This window comes from Triturus cristatus, chromosome 5_2 (genome assembly GCF_964204655.1).
Source record: "Triturus cristatus chromosome 5_2, aTriCri1.1, whole genome shotgun sequence".
In the NCBI taxonomy this organism is placed as follows: domain Eukaryota; kingdom Metazoa; phylum Chordata; class Amphibia; order Caudata; family Salamandridae; genus Triturus; species Triturus cristatus.
Window position 1 is genome coordinate 195,081,266 of NC_140588.1, and position 22,692 is coordinate 195,103,957.

Sequence of the window (22,692 nt, forward strand, 5' to 3'; positions counted from 1 at the left end):
CAACAGTGAAAACCCTACCAGTAATTGCACCTGTCATGATATCCCCAATTTATTTTTAATAGCAGCAATAGCCATATATTTTGACCATGTGCACATAGAACAAGCACCCACTGTCAAGGTGAGGTCCTGACATGACTATACAAAGTTAAACAAAGTTCATCCGATGCACCACACAACAGATGTACATTTGAATAATCAAGAATTATAATTCAATTTCCAAAGCTGCGTTCAAAATCTTCTCTTTATTCAGATTGGATCGGATGTGAGAGGTATATACAGTGAGAAACAGCTTGCAAAAGGTCAAGGTGGGGCTAACTCCTCAAGACTACATGGTAATGAGACCAATGGGTGGACTCCCAAATCACAGGAAATGTCCTCAGGGAGCTAAAAGTCTGGGATTGGGGGAGGAGGGTTCATCTGCAGTCTTAGGGATTCACTGGGATCATGAGTCTCAGAAATTGTCTTGAGGTTTTCCTGAACTCTCCCTTTTTTAGCATAATGGAAACAATTACCAGGGATGAATCAGCTTTCCCAATGTGTGGGGACTTCTTTCCTCTATATTTACACTTGCAAATACGATTTATAGTTTTATGCAGGAAAACAAGCAGAATTGTTTGTTTTCCAATTTACAATTTTCAGAACTCTTCTGTGCACAGTGCTATTGCGATATTGTTTGCAATCGTCTCTGCAGATGAAGATTCTATATGCTAGGATTGATGTGATCTGAGACCAAATAAAATATTTTAAATTATGCTCTGCCAATTGAGACTGTGGACATATGTCAGGGGGTAAGGATGGGTCCCAAAAGAGGAAAGTTTGACAGTGAACAAAGAATATTTTCTATGGTGCTCTAAAAAGTGTGTTAAAATCATCTCTTGGGCACTGCATCACTGTAAAGCATTCTTTATAGTTAGAACCCACTAACTTTCTCAGGAGAATCAGAAAATCTATCTATGGTCTTATTTTTTAGTGCAGAGCGGTTTATGAAAAAAAGTGTATACAGGGATTCAATAAACAAGTCATTTGTATGAGAAGAGCCCAGGGGCTTCACAACTTCATCAGACAGTTGACGATTTGTACTGGCTAGTTTAGTACCAGGGGAGTGGTGCTCACCTGCAGCACAACAGCTGCATCTATTTTGTAACTTGGAATACTGGTTCAGCTTTACAGGCAATCAGAACTAAAGTGGGGAACAGAGACCAAGAATAAAGGGGCATACTCCAGGTTTATCATTCTTAGCCTCTTTGGATTGATTAGGTTTCCTCTACTGAGAGTAATGGGCGCAGTTCTGGTTCAGTCCCAGTACCAAGTGATTGGCTATCTTAATGTTCAAGAACCAGACATCCCAGTGAAAAATGAAACCTCCATCAAAGGAATGAAGTGGTTTAAGTGTATTCCTGACCTGAATGCTAGACCAGACACTGAGGGAATGGTTTAAAAGAACCGTTAAGTGAATATCACTACATCTCAAAATACGAGCAGATATCAAACACCTCAACATTCTACAATGCCTTTTGCTAGTAAATGTTAAAGATGCATTAACTTTTTTACTCTACGTAAGACAGCCCCTTTAAATCTACAGCTGTGAATGTGGAGTGAGGAATATGTCTCCTTACTTCATACGCTTTTACAATGCGTGCCATTACCCTGCATTTTTTAGTCCGCAAATGTTTTTACAACGCAAGGCTTAGCAATGCATTCCATTACAACGCATTATCCATTACAACACAATTTACTCTTCTAACTCCACTGGGGCATTGTAATGTGCAATGCGTTGCATTGGTTTGCGGAGTAAAGCCCTGCGTTCTAAAAGTTTTTTCTGAGTAAACAATGTGGGGTAATGGACTGCATTGTAACGCAGTCATTGTAAAGGATGTTTACCAGGAGGGAGAGGACTCTGGTGTGCATAGGGTCGCACAACTCTGTGGATGCTTTAACTTTCTCCAGCTCCATCTTGTAGTATCCGGATTCTCAACTAAGGTGGGAGGGAGGAATTTCACAATGAAACATAAATCATGCATTCAGAAGTACAAAGAAAAATATACATCTGAAACTTCTACTGTACTTTGACTTGGCTGTATTCTTGGAACTGGATTTTCTCCTCTTAACATTAGCATTAACCTTTTCGGGTGTACATTTCTATAACAAACAAAAACAAAACGTATTATGGTTATAATTACCAGTGGAAATGGTTTAACAGGTTTTCAGAATAGGTTCGTTTAAAAAAAATATATACATCTGCCACATTTTTTTTAGAAGCACCATTTACTGAACGTGCATGAATAATTTAATACAATGTATCAGTGAAATCATAAGCAAGTTAAGTTGGTCAATGTAATATATTTGCTACTAAGGACTATGAAAACATGTTGGCACTGTTCAATTTGGTTTCCATTTGAGTAAAGTGCCTTTTATGTTACTGACAAAGATTTTTAAATGAGTCTACTTGCTTTTTGCCCAAACAGTATTCCCTTTCCTATATAATTCTCTCCTTTATCACCCAGTGAACTCTTTTGCTCATCTCTTTTATAACCTCTGAAGACCATGATCCTTTGAAGTTCGTCGTCTTTGGCACAGCATCAGAATGCATCCATCTTCTATATACTAACTTTACATCAACGTACTGGTACATTTTGATACCCTCTTTTGCGTTTATAAGTATTGTTAATAAACAACATAGCCTTCACTTATGCCCAAGAGATGAAAGTTCAAATATATACGTACATGTTCCATATGTAGTTATCTAATAATAGTTACCATCTTTTTTTTTTTTTTTTTAAACTCTCAAATGCCTGTATTCCACTTTTAAAAACCACTTTTAAAAATGGAAGCTTCTGCTTTTAACCTCCGAGAGCTGCACGATCTTTATTTTGATAGGGAACATGTTTTGGATCTACACATAAATGTATAACTTCGAGCGGAAATATGCTCAACTTCTTAGGGTATTTGCAACTACTGGAAATATACTCCATTAGTGGCAGTGTTTCTTTCATTAGCCGATGCAATTACCTTTTCACAATAGAAAATAATACTTTGGGCAATGTTGTATTTAGTCCTCAATCAATATAGGACACGCTTCTCATGTATTCTTATCTGCTTACGAAAAGCACCATTTCCGCTTACAAATCTTATTGGTCAGGAGTTTTGAATTCCGAGTACGCAAATTAGATGAATGCAGAAACATATGCCTCAAGGTGTACCAAAACTAACTTTCATTTGAAAAAAGTTATTGGATACGAGTACTATAGGGGAAAGGTATTCAATATATATTTATGAAAATATTATACAGCTCTAAAACTGTTCTTAACAGTTTTACAAAATTCAAAGAATGTCCACCGTTCTATAAACCGGTTTAATTAAATAAGAAATAGTTCCACATTATTTGTAAGTGGACTAATGGGGCAGCCCAACAAATATTCGTGGTTATTGTGTTGCTTGAGGCCATCTGTAGGTCAGACTGATCTTGGGATTGATACTAATAAGATCCCTGTAGATTAAAGAAATCCTTTCTCCCAGGCCTTGTTTCCATTCATCTATTATCATCTTGGCACTTGTGCTGGCATTCTGCTCTTTGTATGGTCCTAGGCTACCATTTTTATTAGGATCCAAAACAGATCATTCCAAAATAATATTGCCCTTTCTCTCAGAGAAGGGGTCACGGCAAGAACTAAAGATGCGGACAACTAACTATAGTTGTGCAGATGTGAAGGAAAAGTCAGAGAGATCTCTAAAGTCTGGAAATTCTGCCTTTATAGCAATTGCTTGCATTATATTATCAAATGGCTGGAATAGACGCCGGAAACCAGATTTGATCAAAGCAAACCCGGTATGAAGTGTCGATAGTTAAGAACCCACCAATGCTGCTCTCTGCAAGTTTTGGTAGTATGATTTCTATTTGTGCTGAGGAATAGTCACACTATGTCACTTCTGTACAAGCTCCTGGTTTTGTGGTCAAGGCATAAAATAATGGAATGGAATCCAAGATGGCAGTCGCTTGGCTTCTTCTCTGATCAAGCTTTCTTCGAAGAGAGAATTTATTTGGAAATACACCAGTATTCAGGGCACTCCTCAATGCATATTCAAACAACAACTGAAAGAACTTTGCAAGTCGCAATACAATTACAGTCATTGTGTCTTATGTTTTACTGCCTATTTAATTGGTGGACATTACAGACAATGTTCATACGAGCAAAGCAGGCACGATTCAAGTGTGGTCAGCTACCTCGCACAGAGTCCAAGACTAGATTCATGTTGCTATTGATAAGAACAGCAAGAAACTGCATTCTAATACTGGAGAAGCAGAACTAGAACAAGGGAAGCAGAAAGCAAGCATCGGGATGATGATTCCTGCTGAAGTTAGGATGGACAGACAATAGACAAAGTGACAAGTGAAAGTTCAAGACCAGACTAAAAGGCAGAGATGTAGGGATCATTTTTGTAGCAGAGGCTGTGGCATTGGGGTTCAGGAGGGTGAAAGACTCACTACACCCCAACTACTGCCATGTTCTGCTCCCGAACATGGGTTTAGGGGGGCCATTTCAGTATTATGATTCACATAATCTCTAATAAGACATGACTAAAGATGTAGGCCACAAGAGTGGAAAGAAGATGTGGTACTTCACAAGATGGAACCAAATGAAGAATAATTGAAAATACTTTACGGAATGGATGGCTGGGTAACCATTGCGCAGAGTTGTGAAATAAAAAAGCAATTCAAATATAAATAGCTCAAAGGATATGGCAACGGCCATCCACCATATACCAGATGGTATAGTAATTCCACACCATTTAAACACAGAAAATAAATATATCCTGAGCTTAATTCACAATTATTCAAAGTCCTTAATAAATCAACATCGAGAAGGTCTTCTTTATCTTCTTTTATTTCAGATCAACTTCTCCAACAAAAGTCCTAGCCGCGGCTAGAACTGTTGTTGGAGAAGTTGATCTGAAATAAAAGATGATAAAGAAGACCTTCTCGATGTTGATTTATTAAGGACTTTGAATAATTGTGAATTAAGCTAAGGATATATTTATTTTGAAGAATAATTGAACCTGGGCGGCTGCCAACATCTTAAACAAAACTCTGATCACGGCTAAAGTTAGGATGACCTCTAAAACAAAGCAGGACTCAGATACTCAAAATAAGTGAAACATACTCTTAGAAATGGCAGGAAAAGCTGTGCCGTGGCTGCTGTATTTTCCATTGTTGGACGCCTTGATTCAGCTGCTTTCAGTGCATAGAGCAGGTTTTAGTTTAAGATTCAGTGCTTAATTTGAGCTGGTGGTTGCCATCGGCACTTATTTTTGGGGACTCGCACTTATTTTCTTGCATCAGACATTTCCCTATCAAGAGAGGGAAAACAAACTTGGCGGAAAGACCAAGGAAGAGAAAGACGGAAAACCCTCCACATAGGGAGAAATCTGGGATCTGCAAAAGTGAGATGAAGAGGCAGGGATTGTCTGGTTGCAGTTTAAAGATGCATGGGGTGTACTCAGGACTACCAGCCTTAGTATTTGGAGCACCAACATTTAGTTGCACCAGCACGGGCTGCTAACAGACCTTTGGGCACCTGCATTCCTCATTTTAAAAATAAAGCACTGTTGGGATTACTAATGAGAAAATGACAAAACCAATACAAAATATACAATATCATGAAAAAAGTAAAAGAATTCAGAATATAAACAATGACCCATGAAAAATAATATGCCCCCATTATTGGGGCTAACAGCTCCATACAGATGACACTTACTGTAAAGAATAGAGCAGCCGCATGTCACTATGAAGAGCATGGTGCAGTAATTATATCTTTATCTACAACCGAAGATATGCAAGTCACCAATCCCTTATAAATGTTCCAAAACAAAGCCCATGAAATCTTCAGTCCTCCCCCACCTCCCCACGAAGCACGATTCCCACCATGTTGGGATCAGAAGTTATGAGAGTGATGCGAACTGCTGGGCCCTAAAAGGCCATTTAAAACATGCAGGGCAGGGCAGGGCAAACCACTAAATGAGCAGTTGTTATCCATTTTCCACATGAGAAACAACACACTCCTTTTAATCAGAGGCTCAATATTAAGCCAGTCTAAATGCTGCCCAGTTGTATTTAAATGCTTTAACTTTCGTGGGCCCAAAATAAAGAAGAGCCGATTCCAATAGCTTTGGATTTCCTAAAACATTTCTGGATGCATTAAACTTAGGCTCAATGTAGCACTAAATTCGATAATCAATGAAGACCTGGAATCCTCCATTTTCAGCGATTATGGTGCACATTTTTGATATGGTATGGCCTAGAAAATGACAGTAAATGATGACGCGGATTTGATGTTCAACTCATATACCTTTATCCTCTCCCTCACCAAGGACCCACGCACCGCCAAAACCAACATCCACGACGGAATGAAGGCCATCGCCGACTGGATGAGGAGCAGCCGGCTGAAACTGAACTTGAACAAGACGGAGGTCCTCATCCTCAGACCCAACCCCTCGGCCTGGGATGACTGGTGGCCGACCACTCTGGGGACAGCACCAACACCAACCGACCACGCACGCAATCTAGGATTCATCCTCGACTCCTCCCTCTCCATGTCCAAACAGGTCAACACCATCTCCTCCTCCTGCTACAACACCCTCCGCACGCTTCGCAGGATCTACAAGTGGATCCCGACCGAAACAAGAAGAACGGTGACACAGGCCCTCGTCAGCAGCAGGCTGGACTACGGCAACGCACTCTACGCCGGAATCCCAGCCAAACACCTACGACGACTACAGCGCATCCAAAATGCCTCCGCCCGACTGATCGTCAACATCCCCCGCCGCAGCCACATCACCCCCCACCTGACAAACCTACACTGGCTCCCCGTCGACAAGAGGATCACCTTGAAAGTCCTCACCCACGCACACAAAGCACTCCACGACACCGGACCAGCCTACCTGAACAGCAGACTCAGCTTCCACACCCCCACCCGCCAGCTCCGCTCCGCCAGCCTCGACCTCGGTGCCGTCCCCCGCATCAAACGAACAACCTCCGGCGGTAGAGCCTTCTCCTACCTCGCCGCCAAGACCTGGAACACCCTACCTACCCACCTACGGCAGACCGAAGACCTACTCGCCTTCAGAAGACTCCTCAAGGCCTGGCTCTTCGAGCAGTAGCGAAACTTCCCCCCCCCCCCCACCCCTCAGCGCCTTGAGACCCTCACGGGTGAGTAGCACGCTTTACAAATACTATGATTGATTGATTGATTGATAACTTAATCTCTTGATTTTGGCCAGACTCCGGGGAAGGACGAGAAAAATGGGTTCCTTATTTCAAGTGTCTCATTAAACCTCCACGGCGTGCAGGCGGGTGGCAGTTTAATGAGGCGCCATGTTTACTGCACGTGGTAATTACCAGGTGTGAAAGATTGCACCCTTTCTTAAATTTCAGCAGGCCATACCTGCCAGAATTTAACAAGGGGAAAGGACCAGGTATTTACCGGGACAAGCTGCTTTGGGTATGGTAGTCACTAAAATTCACACTATTTCCCAAAAAGTCGTAAAAGATGTCAAGTGTCAGATTTGTATGGTTTGCAATATTCGGTAGCCTACTCAGTCAAATATTCATTATTTGGCTAATAAAAGCCATAGAGTACAAAGATAAAATAAATGTACAAGGGGCAGTTATTAAAATAAAACATTAAAAGACCATAAAAACATAACAAGTACAATTTGAACATATACATTTTCCTAAAACCCATATTTACAAAAAAGTAGAATAAATACCATGACAATTCAGCTTATAAATTTAATCAGATAAAAAGGCCTACTCGTATTCAGGCCTATGGTGGTGCATCTGTCGCCTGAGACCACCACAGTAGAAGCTGATAGAGAGCAACACAGCCCTGGAGCAGGATCTGGGACTCGTATCCCTAATAGTGCAGTAAATGCCTACCATTTCTGCACTGCCGTCTGCTTGTTTTTAGTTGTATTATATAATGCAAAAAAACCTATTACAAACTGCTTTAAGGAACAATCCCAAATTCAGCCACACTCACGTTATCCCTAAAATCCCCTTTCAGATCAGATAGAATCTGGGATCCTGAACTCAATCAGACAGGCTGGAGGGCATCAAGGCCACATAAACAGCGACAGCCGTGCTCCCTGTGATTACTGGGGATATACATTTCACACCCTTCACCTGTTGAACCTTCCTTGAAAGAATGAACTTAATCTACGATGAACCTTACCATAAATGCCCATGACTTGGTAAATCGGCAAAAACACAAAGCTGAATACACAGCTGCCAGATCTGTACATGGACCTGACATTCAAAGGAACAGGATTGTGCATGTTTAGGAAAGGAAGAGCAATGAGTTTAATACCACGAGGGCAGGTGCCCGGTGAAGAGACATTAATTGCCACCCCAAAAAGCTTCTCATAATGTCCTAATAGTTGGTCCCAAGTGCTGAGGTTTTCAATATATCCATGAACCAGAAACTCATGTTAATGTGGGTTTTCAATATGCTGGCCAGAACGGGAAAACAATACACAGGACAACTTTTTGACAGTTTTGACAGGCCTCACTCCAGTTCCTCTGGGACAACAAGAATTTCAAATATGCCGGCTTTCGCTCCAGATTCTCCAGCACATTTTAGCGATTCAGAGATTCCTCAAATCAGGTCACTGTTTTTGTGAGAACCAGGGGTACGCTCTGCACTCTTCATAGTTGTATGCCGCATACTCATCACAAAGATCATAATTATGCTTCAACATGCCACTCCTCCGATTCAACATTTGCCACCCCTAAACCTCATCTCAATTTATTTAGGCCTGGGCTTTCTAGTGATTACTTTGGTTCTCAATTTGCCCGCACACAACATGATAGTCACTAATCAGGTGATAAAGTGGGTTCTGTCAGCATAGAATCCACCCCTGTTGACCTTAATTAGCTGTTTACTTTCTTACTTTGTCCTGGTTATCCTTCCAGATAGCGAATATTATCAAGCAATGCAGTGTCTCAGGACTCACTCCTGCTGATAAAGTTCCTATTACGCCAACTTGATTTCTCATTGACCAAGACAAGAGAAACCATCGGAAGTGACTTAAAAACATGGTGTTCTGGAAATCTGGAGCTATTTTTTCAGCTCATATGGAATTTATTAATTGGCACACTGTGACAATACCTATAACAGCAAAAAAGAGAAGGATGTGTTTCAGTGGTAGAAGTGTGTCCGCAAAACATTTGACTTATAGGCATCTCCTTTAGTTTACCAGCCAAGCTGTAAGGCCTCGAGATGTTCAATTGTTCTATCATCTGGTGGCCAGGAAAAGGCATAAGATTGAAATAAGCAGAGAACCTCATAAATAAACTAGACCTAATTCCCTAGATCAAATTATTCCCATCAAATTAGAGCATTTTCCTGGCGTCTGCAATGCCATAGTGGATTGGAGTGTTGGTTTCTGCCAGACTGAAAGTGATATGCATCAAGACCACCAAATCTTTCAATTTCAGGATGTTAAATATAGGAGGAGCGGATGATTGAGACTCCACTGTCAACTGCAGCTGCCAACCAAAGCCGCCATGACAGCCACCTCATTGAGAGCTGGGCGAACCTGGTTTGACATGAATGTCTGCCCTTTGTGATGTCGGATATGGATATTTTTGGAGTGAAGTTAGGACTTAGGACATCATTTGCGGCCCTGTTAAGGCCTGTCCGACCATTGTTTCCTTACCTGCTTGAACTGTCTGTAGAATAACCTTTACTTGCTCTAAGTGAACCAATCTGCTTCGAGTGCAGGTGGCACTTCTTACGATCTCGAATCCCTCCAGGGTGCTTACTACTTCATGATTTGAAAGTCTCTGATGAGCTGTTCGACGTTTCACCACAGTCTGCAGAATCCTTACTATATTCTTTGGTTCTTAGAATACTAATCAATGTTTGAATATTTTCTCTTGTTCAGGTTTTCTATTCATTGTCGAGCTCATCTACGTTTGGATTGAAGACTAGAAGACCCATTTTACTGTTCATGGTCAAGCCATAGATACCCAAGGATTGCAAATAGTCAACTGAGGATGACCACAATTGAACCCGGTTTTTGATCACATATGATTAGGGCTCAATGTCCTAGAGCTTATTAACTGTGTGGGGCCAGCTTGTCAGTCACATCTGAACAGTATATGTAAATAGAAGAGAAATGTGATGTCCACTTTTTCTTTGTCACTGTTTCAGTCTGAATTCCACTATTGCTTGGTGTGTGGGACTAACACTTTGTTCGGGGGAGTGTTTTTTAAATGAGAAATGAAAAAACTAGTCTCTAAAGATTAAATACATTGTCAATTTTCCAGTTACAGTAGCTATGGAAATGTAACTATGCAGGGCTGCTATCCATAGAAAGGGGCAGGAATTATATGGAAAATATGGTCTTAACACCTATATTTCTATCTGCTGTAAAGGTAAAGAGCAACTCTATTTTTCTTAGGTAAAAGGTAATAAAGCGAGAAACATAAATGGAGAACAAACATACCTTTGACACATCCTCACAGAGAACTTCACTCTCTCCTGAAACATCAATTGGTTGCTCACTATAAGGAAGATTGGGTAGGTTATTTAATGTCATTAATAAAAACAACACATTGAATCACTGCTTAATATTTTCACACATTGAAAAAGACAAACCTTGTACCATATGAGAAGTATGCCTAGATGACCACAGTAATTCATTTTTAGTAGCTTAGGTTTGACCATACTAATCACAGGCAGTTTTTTCCATTGAATGCATGTGAATTTCCAGTGTTTTTAAAATTTTTAGAATTCAAATTATATTAGAATAAGCAACATTACAATGCCTTTATCGTGAAAAGTTATAGAATAAAAGTATTGTAAAATCAACTACACATCCTCAGTAGTTTGGGTTAAGAATGTAAAGAGTAAGTATCACAAGTCTAAATTCTACTAAGCCATTTTATAACATTTCAATAAAGTTGAAAGAGTGTTTTCAATTAATTGCTGTAATACCAATCATTTGCAAAGCAATAGGTCTCGCATTTGGGAAAGTTATAGCTCTTGGCGGTGAAAATGACAATGTTTTTTACTTTTGTCTTTATTTTTACTGGAGTAATCATATTTGCATAGCGCTATTGCCATTTGTATTACTGTGGTGCGGGAGAACCTGAAAATCGGTTATGAAGGAGGGGAGACAAGAGTGATATGTTGCCAGAAAAAAAAGGTGACAAAATCCTTGTAAAAAAGCAAAAGTGCTTTTTAATGCAAGATTAAGTAAAGCATGTGAAATGTAAGTAGAAACAACAAGCTCTTTGCAAGGAACCAATTTATCTCCTTGGATAGGTTCAGAGTATAAAATAATCAGGAGTAAGGCGATCAGGCTACCTTGTGTCCACGGTTGATATGCTGGTTGCAGCACTGGAGTAGATTTAAAGGAAGTAAAACGTTTTCCAAACAGTCCAGTCACTCTGACAGGCTAAACAAGATAAGGAAGAGCCAGTGAAAAGAAGACTCAAGAGTGCAGGGGTGGCAGACTGAATTCTGTGGTAGGCGATTCGCTTGCTCCTTAATTCCAGTGCTGTATTTACCTCATGTCCAGCTCCCACCCTCTTGGTTAACACAGCATTCTTAAACAGACTAGCCCTGAAGTGGCCGTTCTCTCTGCAGGCATGGATGGCAATGCAATTTGTTTGCTTGCCTTTTGATTGCACGCTGCCTGCATTGAGCACTTCGTCCCATGAGTTAAATAGCACTTGTCTAAAAGGACAGCTTTGCTCAAGTCTCTCGTTGCCTTTTCACCATGTCACCCGCCCAACACTCGATGCCAGTTCTAGTGACACCTACAGGTTGATTCAGGAAGAATCTGAAAGCATTTCTTCGTGGCTCTGGCAGTTCACATACTGAAGTCCACGCACTCAAATATTTATTTACCTGTAGTGACAGAGCATTTACAAACTGCAAATGCCTGCACATGCTACTCATTTGAAAATACAAATGCTGCAGCTGCGAAGCCCGTACCTTGTAGGAGCCTGCAGAACCTATGCATGGGGGTGTTGGGAGCGAGAGAGGGGTCGGGCAGAGCAGCGAATGGAAATGCTTTAACACACACTACTTTTTAAAAATACAAATGCTGCTGCTGTGAGCCCGTACATTGTAGGTGCCTGCAGGACCTGTGCGGGGGGTTTTGGGAGTGAGGGAGGGGGTGGGGCAGAGCAGGGAATGGCTGAAGGAGGAGGAATGAAGAAGCGTTGCCACTTGATTGAGAATGGGGGTTTGGGGGCAGCCACCTGGAGGGGGGTATGCCCTCGGGCAGATAGGGAGATGTGGGGGCAGGCCGGGTGGCCCGCCATTTTGTTCCTTAGAAGCCCAGTTGGGATGGTTTTTACATAGCCCAAAGTAGCCCAAGTTATAAGGGTTGTGCACATTGGGCTGCCAACCACCATTTTAGGTTTGGTGACATGGTGGTTGGGAGCGGTGTTGTAGCATAGGATTTTTTTTTCTCAAAGTATTATTTGTAGTTAGTTGGGTAGGTTAAATAGCAGTAGTGCAAGAATGTAGAAGATCATGGAAGATTAGCAGGTTCTGTAAGCACTGCGGCTCCTGAGCGAGGCCCGAAGGGTGGACCTTGTCGTGGCAGAGGCCGGAGGCACGTCGTGGCCACCATGGCGAGCTTCGGCTGGTGTGGCTACCGTAGTCACGGCATGCACAGCACCTACAAGGCGGATAGTCCGCGCGGTGAGTGAGCGAGGCCACTCGCAGGTCAGTAGAGCGGCCCGAAGGCGGCCGAGCTAGTGGATGCGTGGGCCAGTAATGAGGCCTCGGGGAGAGTGGGAAGAGGAGGGGTTATCCACCGCCGAGGGGAGGGGAGGCTCAACCTGGAAGAAAGGTTGCGGCGGCCCCAGGGAATGAGGAGTGCCAGTCGGGGGCCGCCGGCAGCAGCGGTGCAGGTGCGCGTGCTTCAGCGGAGGCACGGCTAGTGGGGTGGAACAGGCAGGATAGGCCTCTGCGCGAATATGAGCACTTTGCTCGCGCAGAGGACCAGCAAGGGATGAAAGGGGGGTGGGGGTTACTGAGGACGCAAGGGGAACAGATGGGGGGAAGTGGACGGGAGGAGCCCCCAATGGAAGTACAGGCCCTGGGGGTATGGGGAGTGATGGGGGAAGGTTTGGGTGAGGGCTCCTGGGACAGGGACTGGGGCCAGTTGGGGTGGGGGGGGTCTCAGGAGTTAATGGGCAGGTGGAATGGGAGGAGGATGACATTCCAGAAGAGCTGAAACCAGCAGGGCCTACGCATCTTCAGGTCTTGGAATGAGGAGGTGAGGGGGCTAGACAGGGTGGGCAAATAGATGCCTACATGGCCAGGGGTGGTTCACTGCGAGGAAAGGGAGGAGCAGTGGTCATGTAAAAGGGGGTTTAGGAGGGTCAGGACAGGGAGATGAGCATGAGGTGGGGACGCAGGGGAAAAGTAAGCGAGGATTAGTTCAGTGTCCTGCATTCGCAGCTATCGCGGCCATGTTGGAGTGGAGTGAGGAGGAAGATAAAGGGGGGTGGAAGTCGGGGGGTCAAAAGGAAGGGGTGGGGGACGGGACACAGGTCTGGGAAGTGAAGCGGCAGGATAAGAAAAGGAGGGTGATCAGGTAGGGGTTTGGCAGGAAATCAGCACACCAGACCACACACTTTTATAGCGCGCTTAGCGTGGGACCCCGGGACAAAATGGGGGGAGCTGGACACAGACTTGTGGCAGCATACAATGGGAGCGGCAAAAGGGGGTAAAACCATATTTACAGCTAGCGGACTGCTGATAGTCTACCGGCCCTTTCAGGGGAAGCCCACCCAGGGAGGGGTGGAAGTCACAGGGAAGAGCCAGTCGGGAACAGGGGGAGCCTGCTGGGATTTCAACAAGGGACTGTGTACCCGCACGTTCTGTAAGTTCTGCTACGAATGCTCTAAGTGCATTGGACGGCATGCATTGGTTAACTGTTTCTGGGTGGCAGGCGGCTCTCATCAAGGAAGCCAGCAAGACAAGAAGGGGAAGTAAATACTGGGGGGACATCAGCAGCAATTTACAGGACAGCGGGGGGGGGGGGGGGGGGGTGAGGGACCTCAAGGACCTGGGCCAAAATGTTCGTACTAAGGTTAATTGAGAGAAAATAGAAGCAGGGCTGAGGGGATACACAGATCAGGGAGCAGCAAAGGTTTTGAGGGATGGTTTCAGATGGGGTTTAGTTTGGGGTACACGGGTCCAAGACATAGGAGATGGGGGGAGAATTTGCATTCAGCCTCTGAGCACAAACTGATAGTGCGGGACAAGCTGGAGAAGGAAGTGAGGGAGGGTAGGATGGCAGGACCTTTTAATGACTGGACCATGGAGACGATCATTACCCCCATTGGGGTAGTGCCAAAAAAGGAGCCAGGACAATATAGACTGGTCCATCATTTGGCGTGGCTAGAGGGGTCGTCAGTGAATGACTATCGTGGAGCAGGCAGCCATGTTGTCTTACCAATCGGTTGACGTGGCAATGTCACTGGTAGTGACTGCGGGCGCAGCCGCACCAATGGCAAAATGCGACAAAGTCGGCCTTTAGGTTGCTTCCAATCCATCCAGATGATTGGAATCTTCTGGGTATTTATTTTGAAGGGAAATGGTACGTGGACAAAGCACTGCAGATGGGGAGCTCGATTTCGTGTGCGTTGTTTGAATGCTTCAGCACATTTTTACAGTGGCTATTTTCACGGCGCATAGGGCATCAACTGGTGACGCATTACCTGGATGATTTTTTTTTGGTTCGTGGGTTCTCCCGGTTCCGCGGAATGGAAGTGTGATGGTTGGGTGTGACCCCGTGATTACAATGAGAGACGCTAAACCGTATTGAGGTTTGGGGGTTCTTTAATGTTCAAGCCCAATACACTTTATAAGTGGAACTAGGTCTCGCTCTCCTCTTCTGCTGATACGGAAGTCGTCTGTCCCTCCTTCCCTGGAGTTCTTGGTCTGACGGTGTTGCTCCGACGGGCATAAAAGGAAGAGAGACCAGATTTTAGTCTTTCTGTTCTCGGGGTCTGATAGGGATTGAGGGGGGGAAAAGGGAATGAGGAGTCACCAGGGTCCGTCACCAGCAAACTACTGCTGGGAAACAGGGAGGCTGTGAGTGTGCAGATCACCCCAATCAGCCCAAAGAACAACCCCGTGGCCTCCCCGATACAACCCACTAGCTCCCTCCCCGTGGTGTAAGTAAGCCCAGGATCCGGTCCTGTACCTTTCCCAGCCACGCTCCTCCGGGCGCGTGGCGGGGCGAGACGCCGTGTAGTTGGCCTCCTGGCACTTCGGCTCCCTTGTTGCCTTCTCCTCCGCTTCCGATCTCCACGACACGTCCTCCGTCAAATATCTCGCTCTCCGTCTCCTTCCCTGCTCGCTCTCCGGCTCCTTCTCCTCCGTGGGCTTTTGCGCTGTTCTCCTCGCTGGCTTCCTCCTTACGGGGACTCGTTGCAGCAGATTGGTGCGCTGAGGGTGACGTCAGAGGAGGCGTCCCTGCCTCCGAGGCGAGCCAGGCCACATTAAAGGGGCCGCCTGCGTCCTGCAGTTGGGGTGGAAAGGCATAGTCACCGAGGGTCCATTCCATTCCCTCCTCCTCTCCTGAGACTTTGCGACAGGCAGATGGCGCTGGAAAGTTTCCAAGAGCTGATGGGGGAGCTTGGGGTGCCTCTGGCGCCATAGAAGACAACGTGACACAGCACAGCACTGTCTTTCTTGGGAATCGAGATAGATTCTAGGGCAATGCGGGCGCGCTTGCTAGAGGACAAAAAAGTGAAGATGCTGCAATTATTGCAGAGCATGTCACAGGAAAAAGTAAAAGTGAAGAAAATTGTTGGACCCGGCCTCGTAGAATGGCCCTCCGTGCCCCCGCACCACCGAAACCTGGTGCCTGCAGCCCAAGCACGCGGCCCAACCGACCTTTCCCACCAGGACACCTGCACCCACCCCGGACATCCCCGTCCATGGCCTCTCTCCTTTCGGCCACCCCGGGCCCGCGTGCCCACTCCCTGCAACAAGATGGCCGCCCGGCTCCAGCGCGACCCGGGCCTCGAGGCGCCACTCCGGCTGGAGGACATTCCGCTTCCAGGGGATGAGAGAGGGAGGAGCAGTTTCTATCGCACCTCTGAACTCCCCTGGGACGATGGGTTTCGATCGGCCCTCCGGCCTCCCTGCGGGCTGGCTCCGTGCCTGCTGGGTGTCTGGGACTCCTCCCGACCCGGCCCTGAAAGGATCAAACAGACAATAGCAGGAAACCCCGACAAGCGGCCCCCAGGTGACAAGACCCCTGCCTGCGCAGACTCCGGACATCAAAGCGGGGTCGACCTATAACAAGGGGTGCTCTGAGGCTGTCCGGCAGATTCGACGCTGGAACAACGAGAGCCTGCTGACGTGGTCGCGGCCCCTGGAACTTGAACCTACCTGAGCCCTGCTGAGTGACTCGCGGCTCCCTGAAGATCGTAAGACCTCCGAACTTGTACCTGAGCCCTGCTGAGTGACTCGCGGCTCCCTGAAGATCGTAAGACCTCCGAACTTGTACCTGAGCCCTGCTGAGTGACTCGCGGCTCCCTGAAGATCGTAAGACCTCCGAACTTGTACCTGAGCCCTGCTGAGTGACTCGCGGCTCCTTGAAGATCGTAAAGACCTCCGAACCTGTACCTGCGCCCGCTGAGTGACTCGCGGCTTCCCCAGACTCTCACGGTCCCGCCGGACCCCGACTCCGACCACATATCCCCCAGCTCGAGGATTGTGAGCTGTGCGCCGGATACGTCCCTGCTTTGAACCGTTACCAGAGACAGTCCCGCTACCCCCTACCTTTCCGAGACTCTTGAGCCCGTGCTCACCTTGTACATATTTGCAGTGATACCTATTTGATAAAACTTGTTCTGAGAAAACCCAGTGTGGTCTCTCTGTGTCGTAGGGTGCCAGAAGTACGATCCTAGTTGCGAGATTCCTCCCCCCTGGGGAATCTCTCGCCAGTGCCCGGCTACAATACTACACGGGTGGGACTCAGGGAAGTCAGGACCCCTTTCCGGGCTCCTCTGAGGTCGCCGTCTAACAAAAATGCAGATCCTTTTAGGTCACCTAAACTTTGCATGTAGAGTGGTGAGAGCAGGAATGACATTCTGTAGGAGACTGGGGCGAGCATTGTCGGGCACCATTTACCTCATCATCATGTCTGGTTGTCAGCTGGAGGGAAAGAGGACTTAGGGAAGTGGACCACATTTTTGCAATCATTTAATGGGATTCCATTTGCAAGGGAGGACGATTTAACATGGGACGTACAGATAGTCTCAGATGCATCAGGCAGTTTAGGCTTTGGATGATTTTGACAGGGTAGGTGGTGCGCAGAACAATGGCCTACACCGTGGAGGGAAGGGGGGCACAAGCATAGCCTTCTTGGAATTCTTCCCCTTAGTTGTAGCGGTAACTCTGTGGGGGGGAAGAATTAGCTCATAAAAAAGTTCTGTTTCGGGTGGATAACATGGCAGTAGTAGAACTAGTGACCCATCAGTCTGCAAGGGATGAGCAGGTGTTAAAAGTGCTCAGAGTATTTGTGTTGGGCTGCTTGAGCATGACATTGCTTTCAGGGCATTACATGTTCCAGGTGTGGACAATAACATGGCGGATGCATTGTCTCGTTCACAGGAGGGGGGGGGTCCCGTGGGTCATCCAAGGATGCCGACAGGAGCATGACACCAATGTCACAACACCTGTGGTACGTAGGCAATGTAGGATGTTACAACTGGTGGTAGGGTCACTAGCAGAATCCACCAGGGTGGCATACAGTTTAGCCTGGGATGAGTTCCTGCGGTCGGGTGCCCACTGGTGTGCCAAGGGTTGGCAGAGGGTGGAGGAGGTCATTCAATTCATACTTGTCCTCACTGACATTGACAAAGGTTTGTCAAGGGTCACAATCACCGGGAAGTTAGCTGGGATCGCTTTCATGGGTAAGCTGCTATGGGGCTACCCTCAAGGGGAATTGGGGACAAGAATTTTAGAGGGCTGGGCGAGGGAGCAGGGCTCGGGGCAGAAAGGTCGGAAACCTCTGTCCTGGTGTCTGCTGAGACGAGTTCTGGCTGTACTGCCAGAGACGTGTAGAGACAAGTTTGAGGCATGTCTGTTTTCTAAGTTGATGGTTTGGATGTTTTTCGGGGCGTTCAGGGTATCGGAATTATTGGGCACAAAAAGGGGAGGGGGACTGTTATGGCAGGATGTGGTTACACATAGATCGGGGTGCAAATCTGACTGTGTAGATCTAAAAGAGACCAGAGGGGCATAGGAAAATGGATAGTGTTACAGGCAACAGATTCCCCATCATTTTGCCCACACAGGTGTGTTCTACAATAGTCTAGCTTGTTGGAGGCCTGGGGGTGGGGAGGGTGGTATTTAGGCATACAAAATGGGACAGGGTAACAGCATTTCAATTGTGATTTCAGATGTCATCAGTGATGTCACTGACCATGTCATGAGTGATGTAATATGTGACGTCATCAGCAGTGCATTGCGGGGGCGCGAGTTATAATTAGCTGAACTAACTATAACGGGGGAATTTCTAGAGTTTTCTACGAGGGAAATGTCCAGCTAACTATAACGCCCCTGAAACCTATGGTTTTTTCAGTGAATTTCTAAGGTTTTTTAAATGCCAATTCCTAACTATAACGTCCCTGAAACCTAACGCCCCTGAAACCTTTCGTTTTTTAAGTGAATTACAAAGGTTTTGTAAATGCTAATTCCTATCTATAACTTATCTCTAAAGATATCATGTTTAATGATTTTCATTGGATTTCTATATTTTTCAATTTCAGTGTGTCAATTTCATTAATTATGTTTTTTTGAAATACTATTTTATCACCATTTTATTAACTTATTTTTTCAATTAATTCTTTTAAAAATTAAAAAATATTTGTTTTTATTGGGGTTTTCAAACATTTTTTTATATTTTTAAAAATATTTCTTAAACTATATGTTCAAAACTTTATTTTATATATATTTTTTCCATGTTTTTGGATCCGCGCACGCTATGCGCACCGTTCTCGATCCCTACGCTTTAGCATCCGCACATGGTATGCGTTGGGTACATGTTTAGTGCGCGATCGCAATGCGACAGGTACGCGACTCCTAGCCTATACGCGACACTTTCGATGTATGTAATGCGACGTCTACGCGCTTCTGCGATGCGTCATCTGCGTCTATGATGCGGTAGGTGTGCGAATCCCGCGAAATATTTAATATTTAAAAAATATATATATATATGTATTTCATGTGAATATTAATTGAACTCTAAACTATTCTTAAAACTAATATATTTTTACATCTAATCCTATAATTTTTTTTAATTAAATTTGGCGGATGCGCGCTGGGTGCGTGCTGCATATGCGCAGGGTGCGCGGATCCCATGTGACCTGCAAAAAAAGAGATTTGATTAGTTCATTACACTTCCTATTCTAACTATTGAAAGACCCCAACCATTTCAATCATTCTTCTTTGAGCTTCTTTGGAGGAACATCTCACACCTTAGAACTAGAAGAAACTTTTTGGGGAAGATTTCCACAGCTGAAATTTTTCTGAAGACAATGGGTTCTGCACAGCAGCCACCATCAGAATCAGACCATTCGTCCGATGAGGAATTTGTTGTGGAACCTCCACGCACAGAAAGATACACCTCTGTGGTGTGGACATTTTTTACCTTCCCAGAAGGACAAAATAAAACTAATTCAACTAAAGTGACATGTAAAATATGTCAAAGAGTGCTTTCCAGAGGAGATCCATCAAAAAAGTACTCTTGTGGGACTGCGAGTATGTTAAAACACCTGAAGACTCTGCATCCCGTGAACCTGGCCAAGCAGGAATGCAGAAGACTCCGACAGCAGCCTCAGCCAGCAGTGGCAAGCACTTCTGCAGCATCACCATAGAGCACTCACCCGGACATACGTCCAGAATTTGGAAAGCTAAAAATTAGTTGCATTAAATGCAACAAACTGCTATGTTACGGCGAGCAGTCAATCGAACTAATCTGCTGAGCGCAGCAAAACCACAAGTGCTAAACTTGTGGTTTTTTTTTTGCAGAAGTTGACTGTTTTGCTCCTCCTGTTGTCTTTTTTTCCTTTTGAAAAAAACAAAAAAATAACAAAATTGTTCCAAAAAGTACAAAATAATTAAAAAACAAAAGAGAAGAAAAAAAAGTTCTTCTAAGAACAAACTTTCCTGGTTTAAAAAAAGAGCTATATTTGTTTGTCTGTGAAAGTTTAGATGAATGTATGTGTAGTACGTAATTGACTGAACGAATGCATTAGTAGTGTATGGTGAATGTATGAGTGCAGAACTATGAGGGAGTGCTGCAGCATCACACAGTAACCTCTTTAACTACAGTGAGCTGTAGTTCTTTCCGAAGCACAGGGATGCAACTTATGTACATAAATATGTTGCAAATCTATGCTTCTCTCTGCACGGCTGCTTAAACTGCAGCCATGTGGTGACACAGGCACCCTTGCACCATAGTGCAAGGATATCTGTGTCATGTGCTGTTTGTTTTTGTGCAGGAAGACACACCTTCCTGCACAAAAACAATCAGTAAAGGCATTTTTCTCCTTCAATGTATGCTGAGCAATTTAGCATTTGTTGAAGATGTAAAAATGTGGAGAAATGAAAATAATTCTCCTTCTTGTGCTTTCCTACACCAATTTTAGAATGGTGCAGCATTCACACACATATAGAGATTTATGATTTCTGATAAATCTAGACATGTGTCTTGTTCTATGAGTATTAAGTGCAATCATGCACAACAACACTTATAGAACACCCTTTCAACGCAAAGTGGTGTGCATGATGAGGTTGTATTTACATGGAGTATAAAAAGTGCACAGAGTGCCTTTTCCTCTCTTTGTAAATATGAAAGAGTATCTTTCACAATAACTATGTTACAAAAAGTGACATATTTCCATTTTTAAAATTCCTTGCAAATGATAGAAGGTAAGCACAGAGTTTTTTCTGCAAAGATGTTCAAAGAAGAATGATTGAAATGATTGCGGTCCTTCAATAGGTACAATGGGAAATATTATGAACCCCTCAAATCTCTTTTTTTCAGGTCACATGATATCTGATTATGGTCAGATTTCAAAACTACATAGGTATAAACAGAGTGTTTTTAGAAACGTGTTTCAACTTTGTAGCTTCTTGCAGACCTCCTCATTCTACATATTGAGACTTAGTTAAACTTACCTTCACTGTAATAGGAATAAAAAATGGTATACATTTTTTCAGATTTTCATTCCAATCTAAATTCATATAAATTGCTTATTTTAAAATGTGGATCTGTGAAAGAAAAGGAAAAAAATATATAACGTGTACTAATCCATTTTTTACAACACAGCATAATTTCCACAAAGTAATTTGTTTGCCTTTTTTTGCTGTTCTCAGAATATATTAAATTTCACTAAAAATAGTGATTTCAATCATACTCCTCACTTAACAGTGGGCAAAAAAAAAGCAATCACAAAGATTTTTAAAAAAACAACAACATGCTATTCTCAACAAAATACCACAAGATACAAATCACAGCTATATAAAATGCTTACAGCTAACAACATTTTATAAGTTTAAATTACAAAAACTGTAAATGTTGTCACTTTAAAATATTCACCGAATCGAAGGATGAATTTTTGGAGGACGCACCACGCCCACAACGTTTTCCTTCAGTGGTGTGGAAATTTTTTACTGTTCCCGAGGGGCAAACAAAGACCAATGCCACCTTGGTCACGTGCAAGATTTGCAAAAGAGTTCTGTTGCAAGGGGATCCTAACAAGAAATACTCGTACGGCACAGCAAGTATGATGAAACACCTAAGGACCCTTCATACAAACAATCTTGCACGAGAAGAGTGCAAACAGATGAGAAACACTCCTGTTCTGTATCTGTAAAAAAGAATCACAAATAAATGTATATTAATAACTTTCAAATTTATACTATTCCATTACTGTACAAACACATTTTATATAAAAACTGACTAAGAAACTATAGCCCTGAACCACAAGTGTGACGATCGTTAAAACACTACATGCATAGTGCATACTACTTTGAAGCAGTTCATGCCCTAAAGCCTACCTCACTAAAAGACTACATGCTAACTGACTGATTACAGTACTATAAGGAGACACACTGGGTGAGTGGCGGGGTGTTTGCTAGAAGTGTATGAATACTGACTGGGGAATTGAAGGTGTGAAAGACAAGTGTGTAGGTGGTTAGAGGCATGTATGCATAGTGGATAGGCATTTGAAGCAGTCTATGCCATAAGGCCTGGCTCACTGCATGAATACTTGGATACTGACTGAATGATTAGAGTACAGCAAGGAGAGTGCCTGGGTGAATTTATAAGTGTTTGGGTTTTGGCGCAGTGAATGGATTAGTACATGGTGCTGAATGGGACACTAGAGGAGTGTAAGTGGAGTGACAGGGTGTTTGCGGGAACTGTATGAATACTGACTGGGGTATTGAAGGTGTGAAAGACAAGTGTGTAGGTGGTTAAAAGACTGCATGCATACTGCATAGACATTTGAAGCAATCTATGTGGTAATGTATGGTTCACAACATGAGTACATGGAAACTGACTAAATCATCAGACTACTGCTAGGTTAGTGCCTGGGTAAAACTTTTAAATTTTCAGTTCTTGAACAGTGAAGAG

The 22,692-nt window shown here is 44.1% G+C and overlaps 1 protein-coding gene across 6 annotated transcripts in view; it reads right to left on the reverse strand.

Moving 5' to 3' along the window:
• Positions 1–22,692, reverse strand: part of SYCP2L (synaptonemal complex protein 2 like) — a 1,177,754-nt gene that overhangs the window by 487,800 nt on the left and 667,262 nt on the right. For all 6 annotated transcript variants that reach the window (XM_085606974.1, XM_085606977.1, XM_085606975.1 and 3 more), the window contains exons 21-22: positions 10,507–10,564; positions 2,066–2,139 (exon numbers count right to left, since the gene is read on the reverse strand). In XM_085606974.1, the coding sequence (XP_085463100.1) occupies positions 2,066–2,139; positions 10,507–10,564 (132 nt within the window). The remainder of the gene's footprint in view (positions 1–2,065; positions 2,140–10,506; positions 10,565–22,692) is intronic.